Here is a 15429-nt window from a genome sequence, read left to right on the forward strand (position 1 = left end):
AGATGTAGTAGTAACGGAATAACGTTGTGGAGGAAGGTCCAGTAATGAATGCCCTGACGAAACAGAACCAAGACTTGGGTAGAAGGGTAATATGAAAGTGGGATGAAAGCTTCAAGGTTGGTACGAAGCGAGGCGAGGCGAGGCGTGACCAGGCGAGTCAAACCGTTGACAAGGCTTGAGGGGCAAGAAGTCGAGAATTGAAGAATTGGATTGGACTGGGCACCACTGGTTCCTCTTCTCAGGACTCCCAGGGACCAAGGGCAACCCGCAACGGTAGGAAGTTCCTACCCACGTTGTGGGAAGGCGGTGTTGCAGGCGCGCGATGAGCAGGTGCGGTGCGGCGTGAGAACCTTGATGGCCTCTGGCGCGAAAATGCGGCCTCTCTGGCTGGTGACGGAGGGGCTAACCTGCCAGCGTAACACCAGAACCCCTGTCATTGCTGTCAATCACCTTGCCAAATATGCGCTTCATGATTTAATAGGACGTACCTGTCGGTATAATTGAGGAGCGATGGTTGTTGCGCCGGGCTTTTTCTTCCCTTTTTTTCTTGTTCGCGATATTGCACTGCAAAATTCACTCAGTCTCTTGAGAATGAGTCTTTGCCGTGTCTGTTCCTCACTTCCAACCGCCCCAAGGTGCCGACTGCCGCTGCCTTATTATACTCGTCAAGGTCGACTGGAGAAGAAGCCCCAAAACCTTAAAGCCGTAGGAAAAACGAGAGGGCCGCCGAGATGAGGCCCTTTCTCCGGTCCTCATGCCCTCGCCCATGTGTCTCTCGAGAGAACTGGCGGGCCCGACTCCAAAAGAGACTTCGTCACTTGGCTCTGAGAGGCTGACCACAGGGGTGTGGGTGCCACCGGGGGGGTTTCTGTAATCACTGGCCCGTGGTTGGTACCTGCCCCACCATGTGCCCTTTCTCAGCACATGAGCAGCTCCCCATTGGTTCGGACTGGCTTGCCAGGGTCTGCGTATGTAAGCAGTGTTCAATATCAGATTGCGTGCGTGCCTGTTTATTTGCACTGGAAGACAATATCTCTGAGAATAATACGCAGTAATACCTAAGGTACACAGTAGGTGACGCTAATGGTCAGTGCGCTAGGGACCGTCCTTTATCAACCGCGAGGGGGGCGTTCAAGAGGCAGCAGACCAACTGACGGGTAAGCAAGAGACAAGGCAACATCCGTCAATAGTTCATCCGACTCTAGAACAATGGCAAGCCACTGGGCTGTCAGACACACGGAACAATGACGCGCAATAAAGTTCCGAGGACGACGCCATTGCATGTTTTCACTTCAGAAAATCTCCACGATGCCGCCTCAACACCAAAATTGACTTCTCGAAATGCCCCAAGTGGCGTCCGGGTATGGTAGCCAGCCTTTAGGAGCGGTAGATGTCAGCCACACGTGAGGGGAACGCCATTATAGAGTTGCATGTCTTCGTATGCACATCTTCGTATTACCTTGCGAATAGACTTCCGTCTAGAGTCGCCTTGCCATTGATTGCCATACCATGTTTGCGTCGACGAGCTTGCTTTAGATCCCGCGTCGGGAGCTATTGCGAGATCGGCAATTCACGCATCTGAAAGTAGATATCATCTGCTTCGTAGTCAAAGAGGAAAACTCTAAATCATACGCCCGATGCCGCAGGTTCTGCATAGCACGTGAACACAAATTTCTCATCTCATAATGGCTTTTATTTCCATGCAGCCACCGATTTCAGGCTCCGCTAAACTAAACTCCTTCAAAGTCCATCCCATTGTACTCCGGATATATGTTGAATATCACAGTCATCTGACAAAAGCGGCCCAACGTTTTTTGTAATCTGTGCTTAGCAAATGGTATCTGCCACCTCACATGGCCAGCCGACATGCCGCCTAACGTGCCGCTCGCATGCTGCTCGCATCTAGTTGCGAAGGCTGTTGGGTTGCCAGCTATCATCATCATTTGTAACTTTTATTCCCCCTTTCAGGACCAAAATCCGTCCATTCTCATGCCCAAGTTGAATCCCGCAACACCGATTTGGTATAATAACAGACGCTTAATGATGGAAGAGGCGGACATTCTGCTCAACAAACGTAATGCCAAGCTTCTCCGCAGTCTCGAAGACAGCGCCGTCATTCTGGCTGCCTCCGGGAGCTGCAATGTACTTGACTCCGGATCGAGATGCGCGGAAGACGTTGTCGACGAAGGGGAACTGTTTCTTGTCAGAAGGTTTTCACTCGAAGCAGGTGCGAACTTTACTCACGAAAGCATCACTTGACACAGCGACATTAGTCAGCTTGCCAAGCCACTCTTCTCTCTCCGCATCAGTAAATGCGGGCGGAACCTCCTCGAAGACAGCCTCGAACATCTCGCGCTCCGCACCGGACTTGGGGAGCTCGCCGCTGACCAACAGATCGATGGCGTTGCTCTTGTCGGGGCGCTTGGTGCCCTTCTTCCACTTGATGCCCAGAACACGGGGGTGGAAACGAAGCCACCAGTTGTCTGCCTTGTCGCCAGCGAGGCGCGTGCAGTGGATTCTGGACTGCTGACCAGCGCCAAGACCAATGACCTGTCCGTTGTAGGCGTAGCAGACAGAGTTACTCTGAGTGTACTTCAGGGCAATGGTGGCCACGGTCAAATCTCGGAGGGCGGACTCGGAGAGAGGCCCAGACTCCTTGGGAGTGATGATTCTGTTGAACGACTTGGGCGCAATCTCGATATCGTTGCGGCCCTGCTGCAGAGTGACTCCGTAGACGGTCCGGGTCTCGGTCTTGGCAGGGACGTAGTCGGGGTCGATCTGGAGGACGAGGTACTTGCCGCCCTTCTTCTTCTTCAGGAGCGCAAGGGCAGCATCCTCGAAGCCAGGGGCAATGACACCGTCAGAAACCTCCTTGGAGATGATGCTGGCAGTGGGGAGATCGACAATGTCACTCAAGGCAATCACGTCACCGAAGCTGCTCATGCGGTCGGCACCGCGAGCACGGGCGTAGGCCTGGGCAAGAGGAGAGGAGTCGATGCCCTCGATATCGTTGACGAAGTAAACCTTCTTCTCGTCGTCGGTAAGGGGAGTGCCAATGGCAGCACCGGCAGGGGAGACGTGCTTGAAGCTGGCAGCGGCAGGCTTACCCAGAGCCTGCTTAAGCTCCTTGACGAGGGGCCAGCTGTTGAGGGCGTCAAGAAGGTTGATGTAGCCGGGCGAGCCCCCGAGAACCTTATAGGGGAGCTCTCCACCACTGACGAAGGCAGCAGCAGGCTTCTGGTGGGGGTTGGCGCCGTATCTCAAAGCGGAGAACTGCTTGCCATCGGCGGCGTATTGCTTGCGGAAGAAGTCGGAAATGGCAGCATCGTAGTCGGCAGTGTGCTCGAAGGCCTTGAGAGCGTAGCGGTTACGGCTTGCCTCGGTGATCTCGCCAGCCTGGAGCTCCTTGAGGAACTCGGCGTAGTCGTTGGGGTCACTGAGGATGGTAACACGGCTGTGGTTCTTGGCGGCAGCTCTGATAAGAGTGACGCCACCAATATCGATCTCCTCGACAGCCTCGGGGACAGTGACATTGACCTTGGCAACAGTATCCTTGAAGGGGTACAGGTTGCAAATGACATAGTCGACCTTGTTGATGTTCTGGTCGGCCAAGTCCTTCTCGTCGGACTCGAGGTTTCTTGCGAGTATTCCGGCGTGGACGGCGGGGTGCAGAGTCTTGACACGGCCAGCCAACATCTCGGGGGCCTTGGTAATGGCAGAGACGTCCCTATCAGAAAAAAGCCCATGAGCTTCGGGTTGCACGCGTGAAAGTTTCGGCAAGGACTTGCAACTTACTCAACGGGGAAGCCAGACTCCCGGATCATCTTGGCCGTACCGCCGGAGGCGAGAATGCGGACATTCTGCTGGTTCAGGCCCTTCGCCAGGTCCAGCAGACCAGTCTTATCGTAGACGGAAACGATGGCAATCTTCTGACCCGACATCTTTGCTTAGGTGCTCTCGCAACGACAAGTTCTTGGGGAAGGAAGAATTGTTGTTTAGAGGATAGAGCAAGAAGAGGAAGAGAAGAGGGAGGAAACAGGAAGGATCAAGGGAAACAAAAATTTGCCTTGCGCGATGATGCCTGTGGGTAGGAGGAGAGGTTGCGCAAAATCGGCTTCCGATCAAGGAGGGGGAGGGGCAGGAAGCTACGAAACTTTTTCTTGTTGGCTACGTGATGGGTACGGCGAGATCTCATACGCGTAGGGCGGCAGGCAAAGTATTCTCTAGGTAGTTTTGCCCCACGTAGCATCGGCATCGCATCCGCTGGAGGCACGAAAAGGAAGGGGAAACGCTACGTTATGCGACGGCAGCAATGACCTCAACTCCAACCACCTAGCGGCTCGAGTGGGACATTGGACGGCCCAGGACTTTCACTCGCTCAGATCTCGTATCATTGTTTTCTACCAAGCACTCACCCATCTTCCCTTCCTCAGGTCACAGATGAAGGAACATTATAATGGAGGAGAAGCAAACTATTTCATTGTATGTTGCTCATCCCCCACCTACTGATTCAAGCTCATCAAACCTTGTGGGAAAAAAAGAATTGGAGTTTCGGCCATTGGCCCGTCAACTTTTTTTGGAGCATCCGCCTCTCTTTTGAGCCAATGAGCCCCGCCCCCGCCGTAGTCTCAAAATGAGCACAACGGCAAGGGAGGGAAGGTAGGCAGTGTACGACCTGAATGACTGTCACTGCGGTGCACTGGACGGCCCGGCAGGGGTCCATGACTGCTGATGCGCCTTAACCCCAACACCGCTAGCGTGCCCCTCGTACCGGGTGGCACAGAGCACTGTGGCAGGGCAATGGAATGGGCGGGAGGCCGTTGTGAACCAGTGAACGTCCCGTCGCAAACCTGGGCGGTCTTGGCCTCATATCGATAGACGAGGTTACCTGACGCGGCCACGCTGATTCTCCGGCTAAAAACCAACAGCCTACCTTTGACACTGCCTTACTTCCTTCCTCGTGACCTTTTTACTTCAAAATAGCTTCGCAACCCGCAAAGCCATCTATCATAGCTACGGATTTCCAAAACACCGACCCGAGCGTAGAAGCGCATTGCGACAAAAACTGACCGCATCACCTCCGAACCGCACCTTCCCGGGAACCTGCTCGAACACCTTACGTACATCCGGCCCCGAACACCTCCGTCCCCCGACCTCACCCCGTTCTCCCCCGAACGACTCGCGCCGAAACGACCTCGCCACTCCGCGCGCGCACCACCACCACCTCAGCGATCCTATAACCCTAGATACCATATCGCAATCGCAAACTATCCGAACTCTCCTACAGAAACCGTAATGGGCTCTGTCTGCGGCAAGGAGAAGGGGGACAACTTCGACTCCCCGGGTCGCCCGCTTGGCACCGCTCCCCCGCCCCAGCCCAAGACCGCGCCGATTCCTGCCAGAGTCGGCGGTCCGCCACGGACGCTGGGCGGTGGTAGCGGTGGCGGCGCATCGGGACAACAATCGTCTGCCGATGCCGCAGAAGCGCGGCGCAAAGCCGCGGAGGCAGCCGAGGTGAGATTCACCTGCCCTCTCCCTCCCTCTTCTCACAATACTGCGCGAATAAACCTACTAACACCTACGCCCCTCAACAGGCCCGAGCAAAAGCCGCAAATAAGTCCACCGGGAAGCTCTCCTCGCAACTGAACGCCCAGAAGAAGCAGACTCAGAGCGATTTGCTCAAGGACGCGAGCACCCAGCAGCTGAGACAGCGTGATGCCGATGCCGCTGCGGAGGCTAGGACGTACAATTAAAGCCAAGATACGTAGTAAAGGGGGAAATAGAGAGAAGCGGGGTTAGCGACTTTTCTTGATGAATTAGATAATGGATTTGGGTGGACAATGTTCGTTGATAATACCTCTTCGTTTTGGTATTGAAGCTTGGTTTGGAGTTCATACATTGGTGGCGTCTAGGGTGATCTAAGTCATTAGTTACTACATTTCTTCATTTCGCTTTCTCAAACTGCGCTTCACTCTGGTGCTATTGATCTCCGCGGCGACTGCTCTCATTATTATCCTAAAAAATTCGAGTGCACATCAAGAACGAACATCAGCATCAGCGTTATCATTGACTCCTCTGCGCCCCTGCCCTATTGCTACCATGGCATTATCTGATATACTACAAGGACCCGGGCAATTTACACGACATTATAACGTCCAGAAGCGGGAGCACGGCTGTCGGCCGTAGCCGCCGCAACAGTTCCCTCACTGAGAAGTCGGGTAAGCTCGGTCATAGCAGCGCCAACCACAACCTCCGTGTCACCCTCAACGAGAATGTACAGCTTCGGGTCCGCTCCGGCCGGGACTTCCTTGCCAGCAGGATAGAAGGTTCCCTTTGTCGTGATTGACACACCAGTTGCCTCCAAAATCTTGGCCACGTTGGTTCTGTTTGTGACCGCCCATCTGGCCTTCTGCGGGAAGTCGTTGATCTCGAGGGTGGCGTGGTACGCACCGGCGTCGGGGCCCTTGTTGTCGATGGGCTGTCCTGACCGAAGCTGCCCGGCCTTGCCGAGTCGCTCGTTGATGTTCCTAATGGCTGCGCTGACCATGTCGAGAGGCTGTCCCGGCTTGCCTCCGGCGCCGCCGGCAGCCGGTGTATCCTTACCCTTGGCCTCTTCAGGCTTGTTGGCGGCACGGGACACAACGGCTGATACCTTGGACTGAATGTCGATGACAGCAGACTTGCCCTTGTCCTCGGCCTTCTCCTCCTTCACGTCATCTTCTTCGCCCTCGGCCTTGTGAGTCTTGCGCTCACGAAGACGAGCAGCTTCACGCTCGGCATCGAGTCTGTCCAGACCCTTTCCACCAAAGCCAGAGTTATCCTTGGCTTTGCCTGCCTTGACCTTTTCTATCCATGCTTTACGCATCTCTTCCAGGCGCTTAGGGACAGGAACACCGCTTTGCTCCAGAGCCTTTGCGATGCCAGGGGCGCAATTCTCCTGGTCTTCAGAAATGTAAGTCACTGCGGTTCCAGTGTTACCTGCTCTTCCCGTTCGTCCGGATCTGTGCACCATGTCCTCGTGGTGAGAGGGTGGGTCATAGTTCACAACCAACTTGAGCTGCTTGACGTCCAGACCTCGAGCTGCAACGGACGTTGCGACCAGGATTGGCACGATACCGTTCTTGAAATCGGAAATTGTAGAATCACGATCGACCTGGTCTTTACCACCATGGATCGACATGCAGGGATATCCCTTGGTCATGAGTTCCTTAAGAAGATCGTCGGCCTTCTCCTGACGTTCGACGAAGATTAGAGTACGGGCGTCCTCATCCTTTTCGTAAAGCTCACCAAGCAGGCCTAGTAGATGGTAGAACTTTTCAGTCTCGGGAATAACCTCAACAATCTGCGTAATGTTTGCGGGCACGATACTGCGGCCTCCTACGGTAATCTCAACTGGAGACTTGAGTACCTTCTTGGCCAAGGAATCAATGCTGCGAGGCATGGTTGCGGAGAACATGATGGTTTGCCGGTCAGGGCGGATATTGGCGAAGATTTTCATGACTTGTGGCTCGAAACCCATGTCGAACATGCGATCAGCCTCGTCGAGGACAGCGTATGTGACGCGACGCACATTCGTAACACGGCCCTGGTTGGCAGCCAACAGGTCAATCATGCGGCCGGGAGTGCACACGACAATTTCGGCACCGCGCTTGAGCTCGGCGATTTGATCTCTAATGGGAGCTCCACCATAGGCACAGACAGCCCGCAAACCCATTGCCTTCAGAAAGGGTTTACAATCGCGATGAATCTGGACTGCCAGCTCGCGAGTCGGTGTCATGATGAGACCAATGGGACCGTCGGTGTCCCTGATGGGCGGCTGATCCATAATGTGACGGAACATAGGAAGGAGGAAGGCCATTGTTTTACCTGATCCAGTCCTGGCAACGGCGACAACATCACGCCCCGACATGAGAATGGGCAGAGATTGCATCTGAATCGGCGTCGGCTTTTCATAGCCAAGGCCGGCGATGACGTCCAATGTCCGCTCATTGAGACCGCACTGGGCCCACTTCTGTACCGGCTTAGGGACGTTTTTGCCCGAGACTTTGATGCCGTCAAGCTCCGCGCGCAGTTCGGTGACCTCTTCTTCGCTGAGAGCGGCAAGCTCCGCTGGTTCGACCCAGAAATCCTTACGAATAGGTAGTAAGTCTATCTTGCTGTAGTCCACCGTGGGAATATCTTTCTTCTTGCGTTTCGCAGCCATGGCGAGAGCTGCATTGGCGTTGGGGCCATCGTCTGCTTTGAAAGCGTATTCATCGTCACTGAAGTACGCCTCAGGCTCCTGGACCTTCTTCGTGGATGTACTTGCCTTGGGACCCGGCGCGGCTTTTGTATCCGACAGATCGGCCATGAAAGCGTCCAACGGATCAACATCGTCCTCTTCGGCTTCCACGACCTCCATCTTGTCGGCGACTGGAGGCTCTTCAACTAGCTCAGCAGTTTGCGTTGGCGCAACATCTTGCATGTCGACATCTTGCTTGGACTCTTCTTGCGCCTCCTGCAGCTCTCTCTCGCGTCGTTCGTGCGCAGCACGGGCAATTGCAGCAGCTTCTTCTTCCGTTTCGGCAAAGTTGCCACCGTCCGACTCATCGTCTTCATCTTGATCAGCGTAGGGGGTGTCATCAGCCTCGAGGGGAAGTGCGGGTAGCTTTGTGAGTTTCCTCTTCGTCCCTTCCTCCTCATCGAGATCGAGCTTGCGCTTGTTTGCGAGCTTCTCACTGTCGGCAGTCGCTTTGCTGAAACCAAAAGCGCTCAGGTTTCGGTTGGCGGGAAGTGCTGAGGCTATTATGCTGTTAGTATGTGTCCCTCTCATGACTGCCCCTTGCGCATCTGCATAGGAAGGGGGTGGTAGCTTACCCTTCGTGATTGGTGCAACAGGTGCCGTGGGCTTCTCGGGCCGGCCTTCCAGCGCGCCCAGCACACTATTCGTGCCGGTGTTCTTGTGAGACGCTGCCGATTTCTTCGCAATGGCCTTGGGGTCAAACTTGCCCGCGAAAGGCACAGCTGGTGATGCATTTCCAGAAGTATTGAGCGTTGGCGCTGGGGATGCCGCCGGGGACGCGACTACGGGAGATGCGACAGCAGGCGAGGCGACAGATGGCGAAGCGGGAGCCGGGGACGCCACGGACTTTTTGTCCATCTCTGCGAGGAGATTCCTAGTCTGACTTGGATTAACCTCATTCTCTTTATTGGCCTTGTTCTCTCTGCTCTTCTTCCAGGCCTCGAGCCTGGCGAGTCGTTCGGCCTTTTTGTCAGCTTCAGTCTGGGCTGGGGCAGGCTTGGGCTTAGCAGCCTGTGATATTGAGTTAGCGATCCATGATGGAAAGGGCATGGTGATCGGTCTCACCTCATTACCAGGGGTACTGGTTTTCTCTGGAGGCGCTGCGCCGCGTGGGCGGCTATCATCGCGCTTGCTACGCGGACGGGAGTCAGCAGTTCCCTCTCGCCTCGCGCGAGCTCGATCCCTGGAGTCGTCTCGCCTTGGACGATGGTCCCTGTCGCTATCACGATGCCGCCGTCTGTCGAGAGATCGGTCTCTGTCGGCGAATCGATCGCGAGACCTCCTCCGATTGTCTCTGTGGCGGTCGTTGTCTCGTCGGCCTCCGCGATACAAATCGTCGTCTCGTCGGTCTATGGAGCGATCTCTCCGGCGGTGAGAGTCGCGATCGCGCTCGCGATCTCGATATCGTCGCTGTTGGTACCTGTCAGAGTAGTCCCATTCTCGTTCTCTGCGGTGTCTTCTCACATCGCCAGGGCTCCTGGACCGCGAGCGACGACGGTAGTCTCTGCCTCCATCATCACGGCGGTCCCTCCTGTCATCGTCTTTGCGGCGTCTCGCGTATTGGCTTCCTGCAGGCGATGGTGAGCGCGAGTCCCTGGTCCGAGCCATGTTGTAGGTCTCGAGCTACTTTTTCGACAGGGTCTTCACTCGTGTATTTGTTTCTTTGCCACTGTTTATTCTGAGAGTTCGAAACCTGATGGGCAAGTACCGCTGTACGGGGCCGCTCTTCCAATGTACTAGGTCTGTTGGCAAGCGAATGACGGATCTGGCATGAGGGGCGGAAAAGTTGCGACGTGACGATTATCAGATTAAAGTTGATGCGCCAGGAAACGAGGCCAACTCCACCGAGCTTTATCCGCGATAATGCACGGACCATTCCCCAGCCACATCGCAGGTGTGGCTGGTTGCAGAGGGAAGGCACCTCATTCTCACTTAAAACTCTTTTGGCAATGGTTAGTGAAAGAGTTCTTGACTCACTATGTTCAATACCTATGCCGGTTCAGTCATTTAAAATTCACAATAGGGGACTCGACGAATTTGAATATTACAGGTGATATTAGCAATAAGAAAGGCTGCCTTAGGTGATACCTCACCACCTTAAGGCTCGTGCATTCCCCAGATTTTGTCGCCTGTCGCGTGGGGCGTTGAAGCACACCGAGCTTCTCACCTGTCCCCAATTATCTTGTCCCTCCATCGAACTCATTCACTTCTCAACCTACGTCAATCTAACCTAAAAGGACATCTGTCTTAGACCTTCTTTGACATAAAGATCCCCGAGTCGATACAATGGGTGGTCTGGTGGCGTACGCCAGCAGTGACGAAGACGATGAGGTCGAAGATGTAAAGGTGCGCTCACAAAGATGCTCCTCTTCTCACTCAGAAAGCCAGTCACTTACACAATGTCTAGACTGAGATTGCAGAGAAACCCACATCTCCCAAGAATAACACAGGCTCAAGTAATATCTCGCCAACTAGTTCAGGCCTTCTCACAACCTCGTACTAATGAGCCTCTCAGATAATGACAAGCCACCATCAACATCACCTGCTGCTGCTCCTCCTCCTACCGCCGCCGCCGCACCTCAACCACCAATAGAGCCTCAACCATCCACAGAAAACATAACAATAGGCCCAGTCCAACAACACTCCGTCCCACTGGGCCCCTCCCTTCCCCCAATGGACACTCAACTACCAAATCTCCCCTCAGGAGAAGATCCGTCCCAACCCCCAGCCTCGCCATACACCGCCTCCCGCGCCCTCCTCCGCGATCTCACCCTGCCCCCGGTGCCCAACTTCGACATACCTCCCTCGCCGCCGGGCTCCCCACCCCCCGCCCTCAGCGCCAAATTCACCCAGTTTCTCGACCTCAAGAAGAAGGGCGTCCACTTCAATGCCAAACTCGCCCAGTCCGCCGCCCTCCGCAACCCGAGCCTGACGGACAAGCTCATGTCCTTCGTCGACCTCGACGGCCGCGCGGGCTACGCCACCACGCTACCGCCCGCGCTCGGCTGGGACCCGACGTCGGAGGATCTCTTGCCGGAGTGGGCGGGCAGGACGGCGCTGCGACAGAGCCAGGATAAAGTGCGCGGCGCGGGGGCGAGGAAGGGAGGCGGGCCCGTCGAGTTCGTGCCGGCTGCCGCAGCAGGTGCCGAGTCTGCTGCTTCGCCTGCGGCTGGGATTGAGCAAGGGGGTCTCGTCTCGCGTGGGGGAAAGAGGAAGGCGGGTGCGCTGTGAAGAGCAGCAAGCTGGGCCTGGTTGGTGATTCCGTTTGGCAAGGCATCCGGGCTGGTTGGTCACTGACGTCTGTCAGCTGCCTCAGCTTCGGCTTCAGCTGTTCATTTACTACGGTTATCTTGCTTGACAGGCGTTTGAGGGATTCAGCAACTCGGCAAGCTGACTGCTGGGGTACCCATCAGTCACCAGCATCGATCCTTCTTCCTCACACTTCTGTGACAGGGGCTACTCTACGGGAACTTGTCAGACATCGCCCAGATGGGTCCAAAGCGTCCTGCTCTTTTCATTTCCCGCTCAAGGTTGACCTGCTCGGGGAGTTTCCAGGTTATCGATGCAGCTATCAGACGTCTCGTGTCATTGATTGGGGGCTAATCCTCCACATCTCTGCCATCGCCAAGCGAACTATTTCTGTGTTAATTCCATCCTTGATCCTCTAATTGCAACCCATCCTCGAGTCGCCCGAAATCTCCTTCTCGATTGGCAGCCGCAGACCTCGGTGTCTCTCTGACGCTCGCCGTCGATCTCCTCGGCATCACTTTATTCAATCAATAGCAATGAGGGGAATAAGAGTGTGCTGGCATGCCTAGCCGCAAACAAACACACATACGCATACAATGTACACTAGTGCCGTGGAAAAAGAATATCATTATAACTCGAGGGGGGTTACATGGTCCGCATTGCCGCACAGTGGGGTCTAGAATGGAGACAGAGTTTCGTAACGGCGTCTCAGGTGCTGGGGGGTTGATTGTGTAGCCTCGTTCCTCCTTCTCTGGCCTTGGGAGCCGAGGCGCGCGTCAACGTTGGTTGCGGATCTTCAGCACGTGGGATTGACGACGGCTATCGGATCTCTGGTGCGGCTTCCCCGCGCCCGACAGCAACTTGAGGCGGGGTATCACACCGCAAGAGGTAGCAAGAGATCTAGAGGAAATATCACATAGCCCCAAAAGCCCTCTAAAATCTTCGCGATTGATACCCCTACTTCGGGATGATGACTGCCCTGGCGGAAACGTTGTGCGCTCGTGCGCTCAAAGAGGGTGTGCTCTGAAAACCGTCATTTGTTGTCAGATGGTCGAGTTCTGGGACACGGACCGAGAGAGAAGGAAAAAGGGGTATGGATGGGATTTCTCTTTACTTGGGACGACAGGTTGTGTGTGGTAGATGCGTCACTTTTTCTATTCCGTCAGGATTGAGGCTGGAAGTCGTAGGGACGAGAGGGAATGACGTCGAATCTTAAAAACAGAGTACGAGTTTGCGACACTGTCAGTTGAAGGTTATCGTGACATCGTATGTGATCTTACTTTAAGTCGCGCTTTGATCAGCCCGGGCAGTAGAGTCAGGTATCAAGGTATCATATTCCAGCTATGTTACGGCTCTACGCCGTCATAGGTATCTAGGGTCGCTAGATTATCACCACCGCAAAGGTGTCCGATCCATCGCTCTCAACGCTGCCCCAGAGTCGCAAGAGCTTTCCAAGCAACATAATAAAATTCATTAATACTTTCATATTCGTGCAGAACTGTCAACCTTGCCACCCACACTCGTTTCTCAACGCGCAAATAGTGTGCCCCCTTTTCGTTCAGTCCGTAGCAGACTTAACAAAGTCGCTTGAGAATCTAGCTAGTGCAGGTGAACGTGATGTTCAGAGACCTCTTCAACGATTCGCCAATGTTGATATCCGTAACAACCTCGCCAGAGGAGAGAGCATCGGAAAAGTAGGACAGCCTCTGGCCATTGCTGGTAACGTTCTTGCCGCGGAGGCTGAAGGGAATGATACCGTTCTCGCAGGCGGGCTTTTTCTGCATGGCGGCAAGGACGGGGGCTTGAGAAATATTGGCACGCATGGTGACGTTGTTGATGCCTGGGTGGAGTAGGAGATTGTCGAGGTAGACGGTACCAATGTCCTGGCCGTCCAAAAGGTTGACAAACGAGGCGTTGCCCTAAGAACCTTGATGTTAGTATTGGTTTTTGTGAGAGAAGTTGCATAAACGTACAATTTCCAATGTGAGAACAGAAGGGTTGGGGATCGAGACGTGACCCTTGAAGTTGTCACCCTGAGCGTCCGGTGTGAGAGAGATGGTGTTATCCGTCACATTAAGGCCCTTGAAGCCGTTCAGACCTAGGTTTCGTTAGCAACGTGTATCATGGACGCAACCTGGAGATTAGTGCAGTGGCGGCGGAACTTACCCTTCAAGGTCATTGTGTTCTTGAAAGTAACCCCGTAACGCCTGGCAATGCCATTGACCTTGATATGAGTGTCACCCTTGACCGTAACTCTGACAGACTCATTGTTTTGAAGCCAGGTATTGAAGGTGGTGAAGGCGGGCATGTCGTTGATTTCGATGGGCTGGCTAATGTTGACGGTCTGTAGCTTAACTGATTTGGTCTCGGGGAACGTGAGGTTCACGAAGGCAACTTCTCCTGGAAGGTCCGTCAGGAACATTTTGCCGTCGAAACCCTCGATCGTGGCCTTGACTGAGCCGTCTGATCTCAGCGTCGAGTTGATAGCCATGTTGTATGAAGTGGGTGTTGTCTGGGAGACGATGATGCTATCAACTGTGAGCTCGGCATCATCGAGCTTCTTTTGTGCAATCTTTGGTACGGCAACAAAGATGCTGAGTTTCGCGTTAGAACACTTGGGATTTGGACCGCCTTGGGGAGGATGTTGACACTTACATGAGAAGAACGACGAGAAGGATTCCTGCGACGCTACCGATCAAATAGAGCCACCAGAACCTTGCACAATGTCTCATACATGTCTTCCTCTTGCCACCGCCGTATGCAGCACCACCACCGACGGCATTCTCGGAGTGAGAGATATCGTGTTTACTCATGTTGTCCGAACTGCTTCGTTATGCGCGTTATATCGTGCGATAAAGCTGTAGGGTTATCCTTCACTTCCGTGAGTTCCCGATGTATGTGGGAGTGTGCGTGTGTACGTATTCGAGTGAAGGATAGGAGGAAACTGTCTGTCAAACCTCGATGTCGATGACAGCTCAACAGTTTTTGTCTGGTATGTCAGAGAACCAAGTAATCGAGTGGGACCGAGGGTTCTTAAGTACAGAGATCGAGAGAGATGCTTTCTGGGGTAAAAGCTGGGGATGCCAGGGAATAGTAGGCACCCTATGCATCACACGGCAGCGATAGCTCGAGATCTCCATGTCCACATCAGGTATGTAACCCTTCCCCTTCCTTACAGACCCATCGACTAACCCAGCTCGACTCGGTAGGGTAGGCAGGGTAGTGTAGGTTGGGATGTGCTGCGGACCTGCGGTACCTGGGGCGTGGAGCAGGCATCGTGTGTAAGTGCAAGCAAGGTCGCAGCATGTGGTCCGTTAAGCGTGGGTGTGTATGGGCCGAAAGTGCCTATCGAACGGATACATGGCTAGAGTGCGTAACGAGAGAGAACGGATCGGCCAGTCAGATGGCAGGCGTGGCAGGCTGTCCACAGACCAACACAGAAGAATATGCCAGGTCAAATCTTTGACGTCCGAATCTGCGATGGAGGGGAGGTCGAATTACAAGGGCAGACCGGGGCAGCGTTGCCAGATTGGGTGGCATGCCGAGCTACAAGGTCGACACCATCTTCCTACCTAAGCGGATGCCCCGCATTGTGTGTCGAGGAAGAGGTAGGGGGACCCCTTGCCCGCTAACACCAGAGTTACAATCCCGCTGGGCCACCAGAGTGCGGTCCCTCGGCATCTCGTGAACAAGATTGAGCATATGAAAGTGATGTTGGGTGGTTGTGTGTGACTGGGTGTTTACACAGGTCCCCCTTCTGCGTTACCACGGCGCAATATACCGACCTGCGTGGCTTGCCCGCCCATGCTGCAGGGGTGTTGATGAGATTTACCCTGTAGTGTACAAGTGAAGGGGCGACGGATACGAAGTGAGCCGTAGACACGGTCCAGCCGTTGCGA

At 54.5% G+C, this 15429-nt stretch overlaps 6 protein-coding genes across 6 annotated transcripts; 2 read left to right on the forward strand and 4 right to left on the reverse strand.

Moving 5' to 3' along the window:
- Positions 1–284: 284 nt before the first annotated feature.
- On the reverse strand, positions 285–1005 carry CABS01_14998 (uncharacterized protein; the record flags this gene model as incomplete). Its single annotated transcript, XM_060548336.1, has 2 exons — positions 285–439; positions 627–1005. Coding segments are annotated over 2 exons (534 nt in total), but the record flags the coding sequence as incomplete, so codon positions are not given.
- A 1032-nt stretch (positions 1006–2037) lies between these two features.
- Positions 2038–3941, reverse strand: CABS01_14999 (phosphoribosylaminoimidazolecarboxamide formyltransferase/IMP cyclohydrolase; the record flags this gene model as incomplete). The annotated part of the gene is made up of 3 exons (XM_060548337.1): positions 2038–2193; positions 2245–3727; positions 3796–3941. 3 exons carry the CDS (start codon positions 3939–3941, stop codon positions 2038–2040), a joined length of 1785 nt encoding a protein of 594 aa, XP_060392333.1.
- A 1354-nt stretch (positions 3942–5295) lies between these two features.
- On the forward strand, positions 5296–5753 carry CABS01_15000 (uncharacterized protein; the record flags this gene model as incomplete). The annotated part of the gene is made up of 2 exons (XM_060548338.1): positions 5296–5514; positions 5595–5753. 2 exons carry the CDS (start codon positions 5296–5298, stop codon positions 5751–5753), a joined length of 378 nt encoding a protein of 125 aa, XP_060392334.1.
- Positions 5754–6136: 383 nt separating this feature from the next.
- Positions 6137–9889, reverse strand: CABS01_15001 (DEAD/DEAH box helicase; the record flags this gene model as incomplete). The annotated part of the gene is made up of 4 exons (XM_060548339.1): positions 6137–8781; positions 8857–9292; positions 9355–9630; positions 9746–9889. 4 exons carry the CDS (start codon positions 9887–9889, stop codon positions 6137–6139), a joined length of 3501 nt encoding a protein of 1166 aa, XP_060392335.1.
- A 678-nt stretch (positions 9890–10567) lies between these two features.
- Positions 10568–11512, forward strand: CABS01_15002 (HCNGP-like protein; the record flags this gene model as incomplete). The annotated part of the gene is made up of 3 exons (XM_060548340.1): positions 10568–10627; positions 10689–10737; positions 10797–11512. The coding sequence occupies 3 exons, from the start codon at positions 10568–10570 to the stop codon at positions 11510–11512; spliced, it is 825 nt and encodes a 274-aa protein (XP_060392336.1).
- Positions 11513–13125: 1613 nt separating this feature from the next.
- CABS01_15003 (uncharacterized protein) lies at positions 13126–14343 on the reverse strand (the record flags this gene model as incomplete). The annotated part of the gene is made up of 4 exons (XM_060548341.1): positions 13126–13449; positions 13504–13628; positions 13697–14124; positions 14186–14343. 4 exons carry the CDS (start codon positions 14341–14343, stop codon positions 13126–13128), a joined length of 1035 nt encoding a protein of 344 aa, XP_060392337.1.
- Positions 14344–15429: the final 1086 nt, after the last annotated feature.

This window comes from Colletotrichum abscissum (genome assembly GCF_030869225.1).
Source record: "Colletotrichum abscissum strain IMI 504890 chromosome Unknown Scaffold_60.1, whole genome shotgun sequence".
In the NCBI taxonomy this organism is placed as follows: Eukaryota; Fungi; Ascomycota; class Sordariomycetes; order Glomerellales; family Glomerellaceae; genus Colletotrichum; species Colletotrichum abscissum.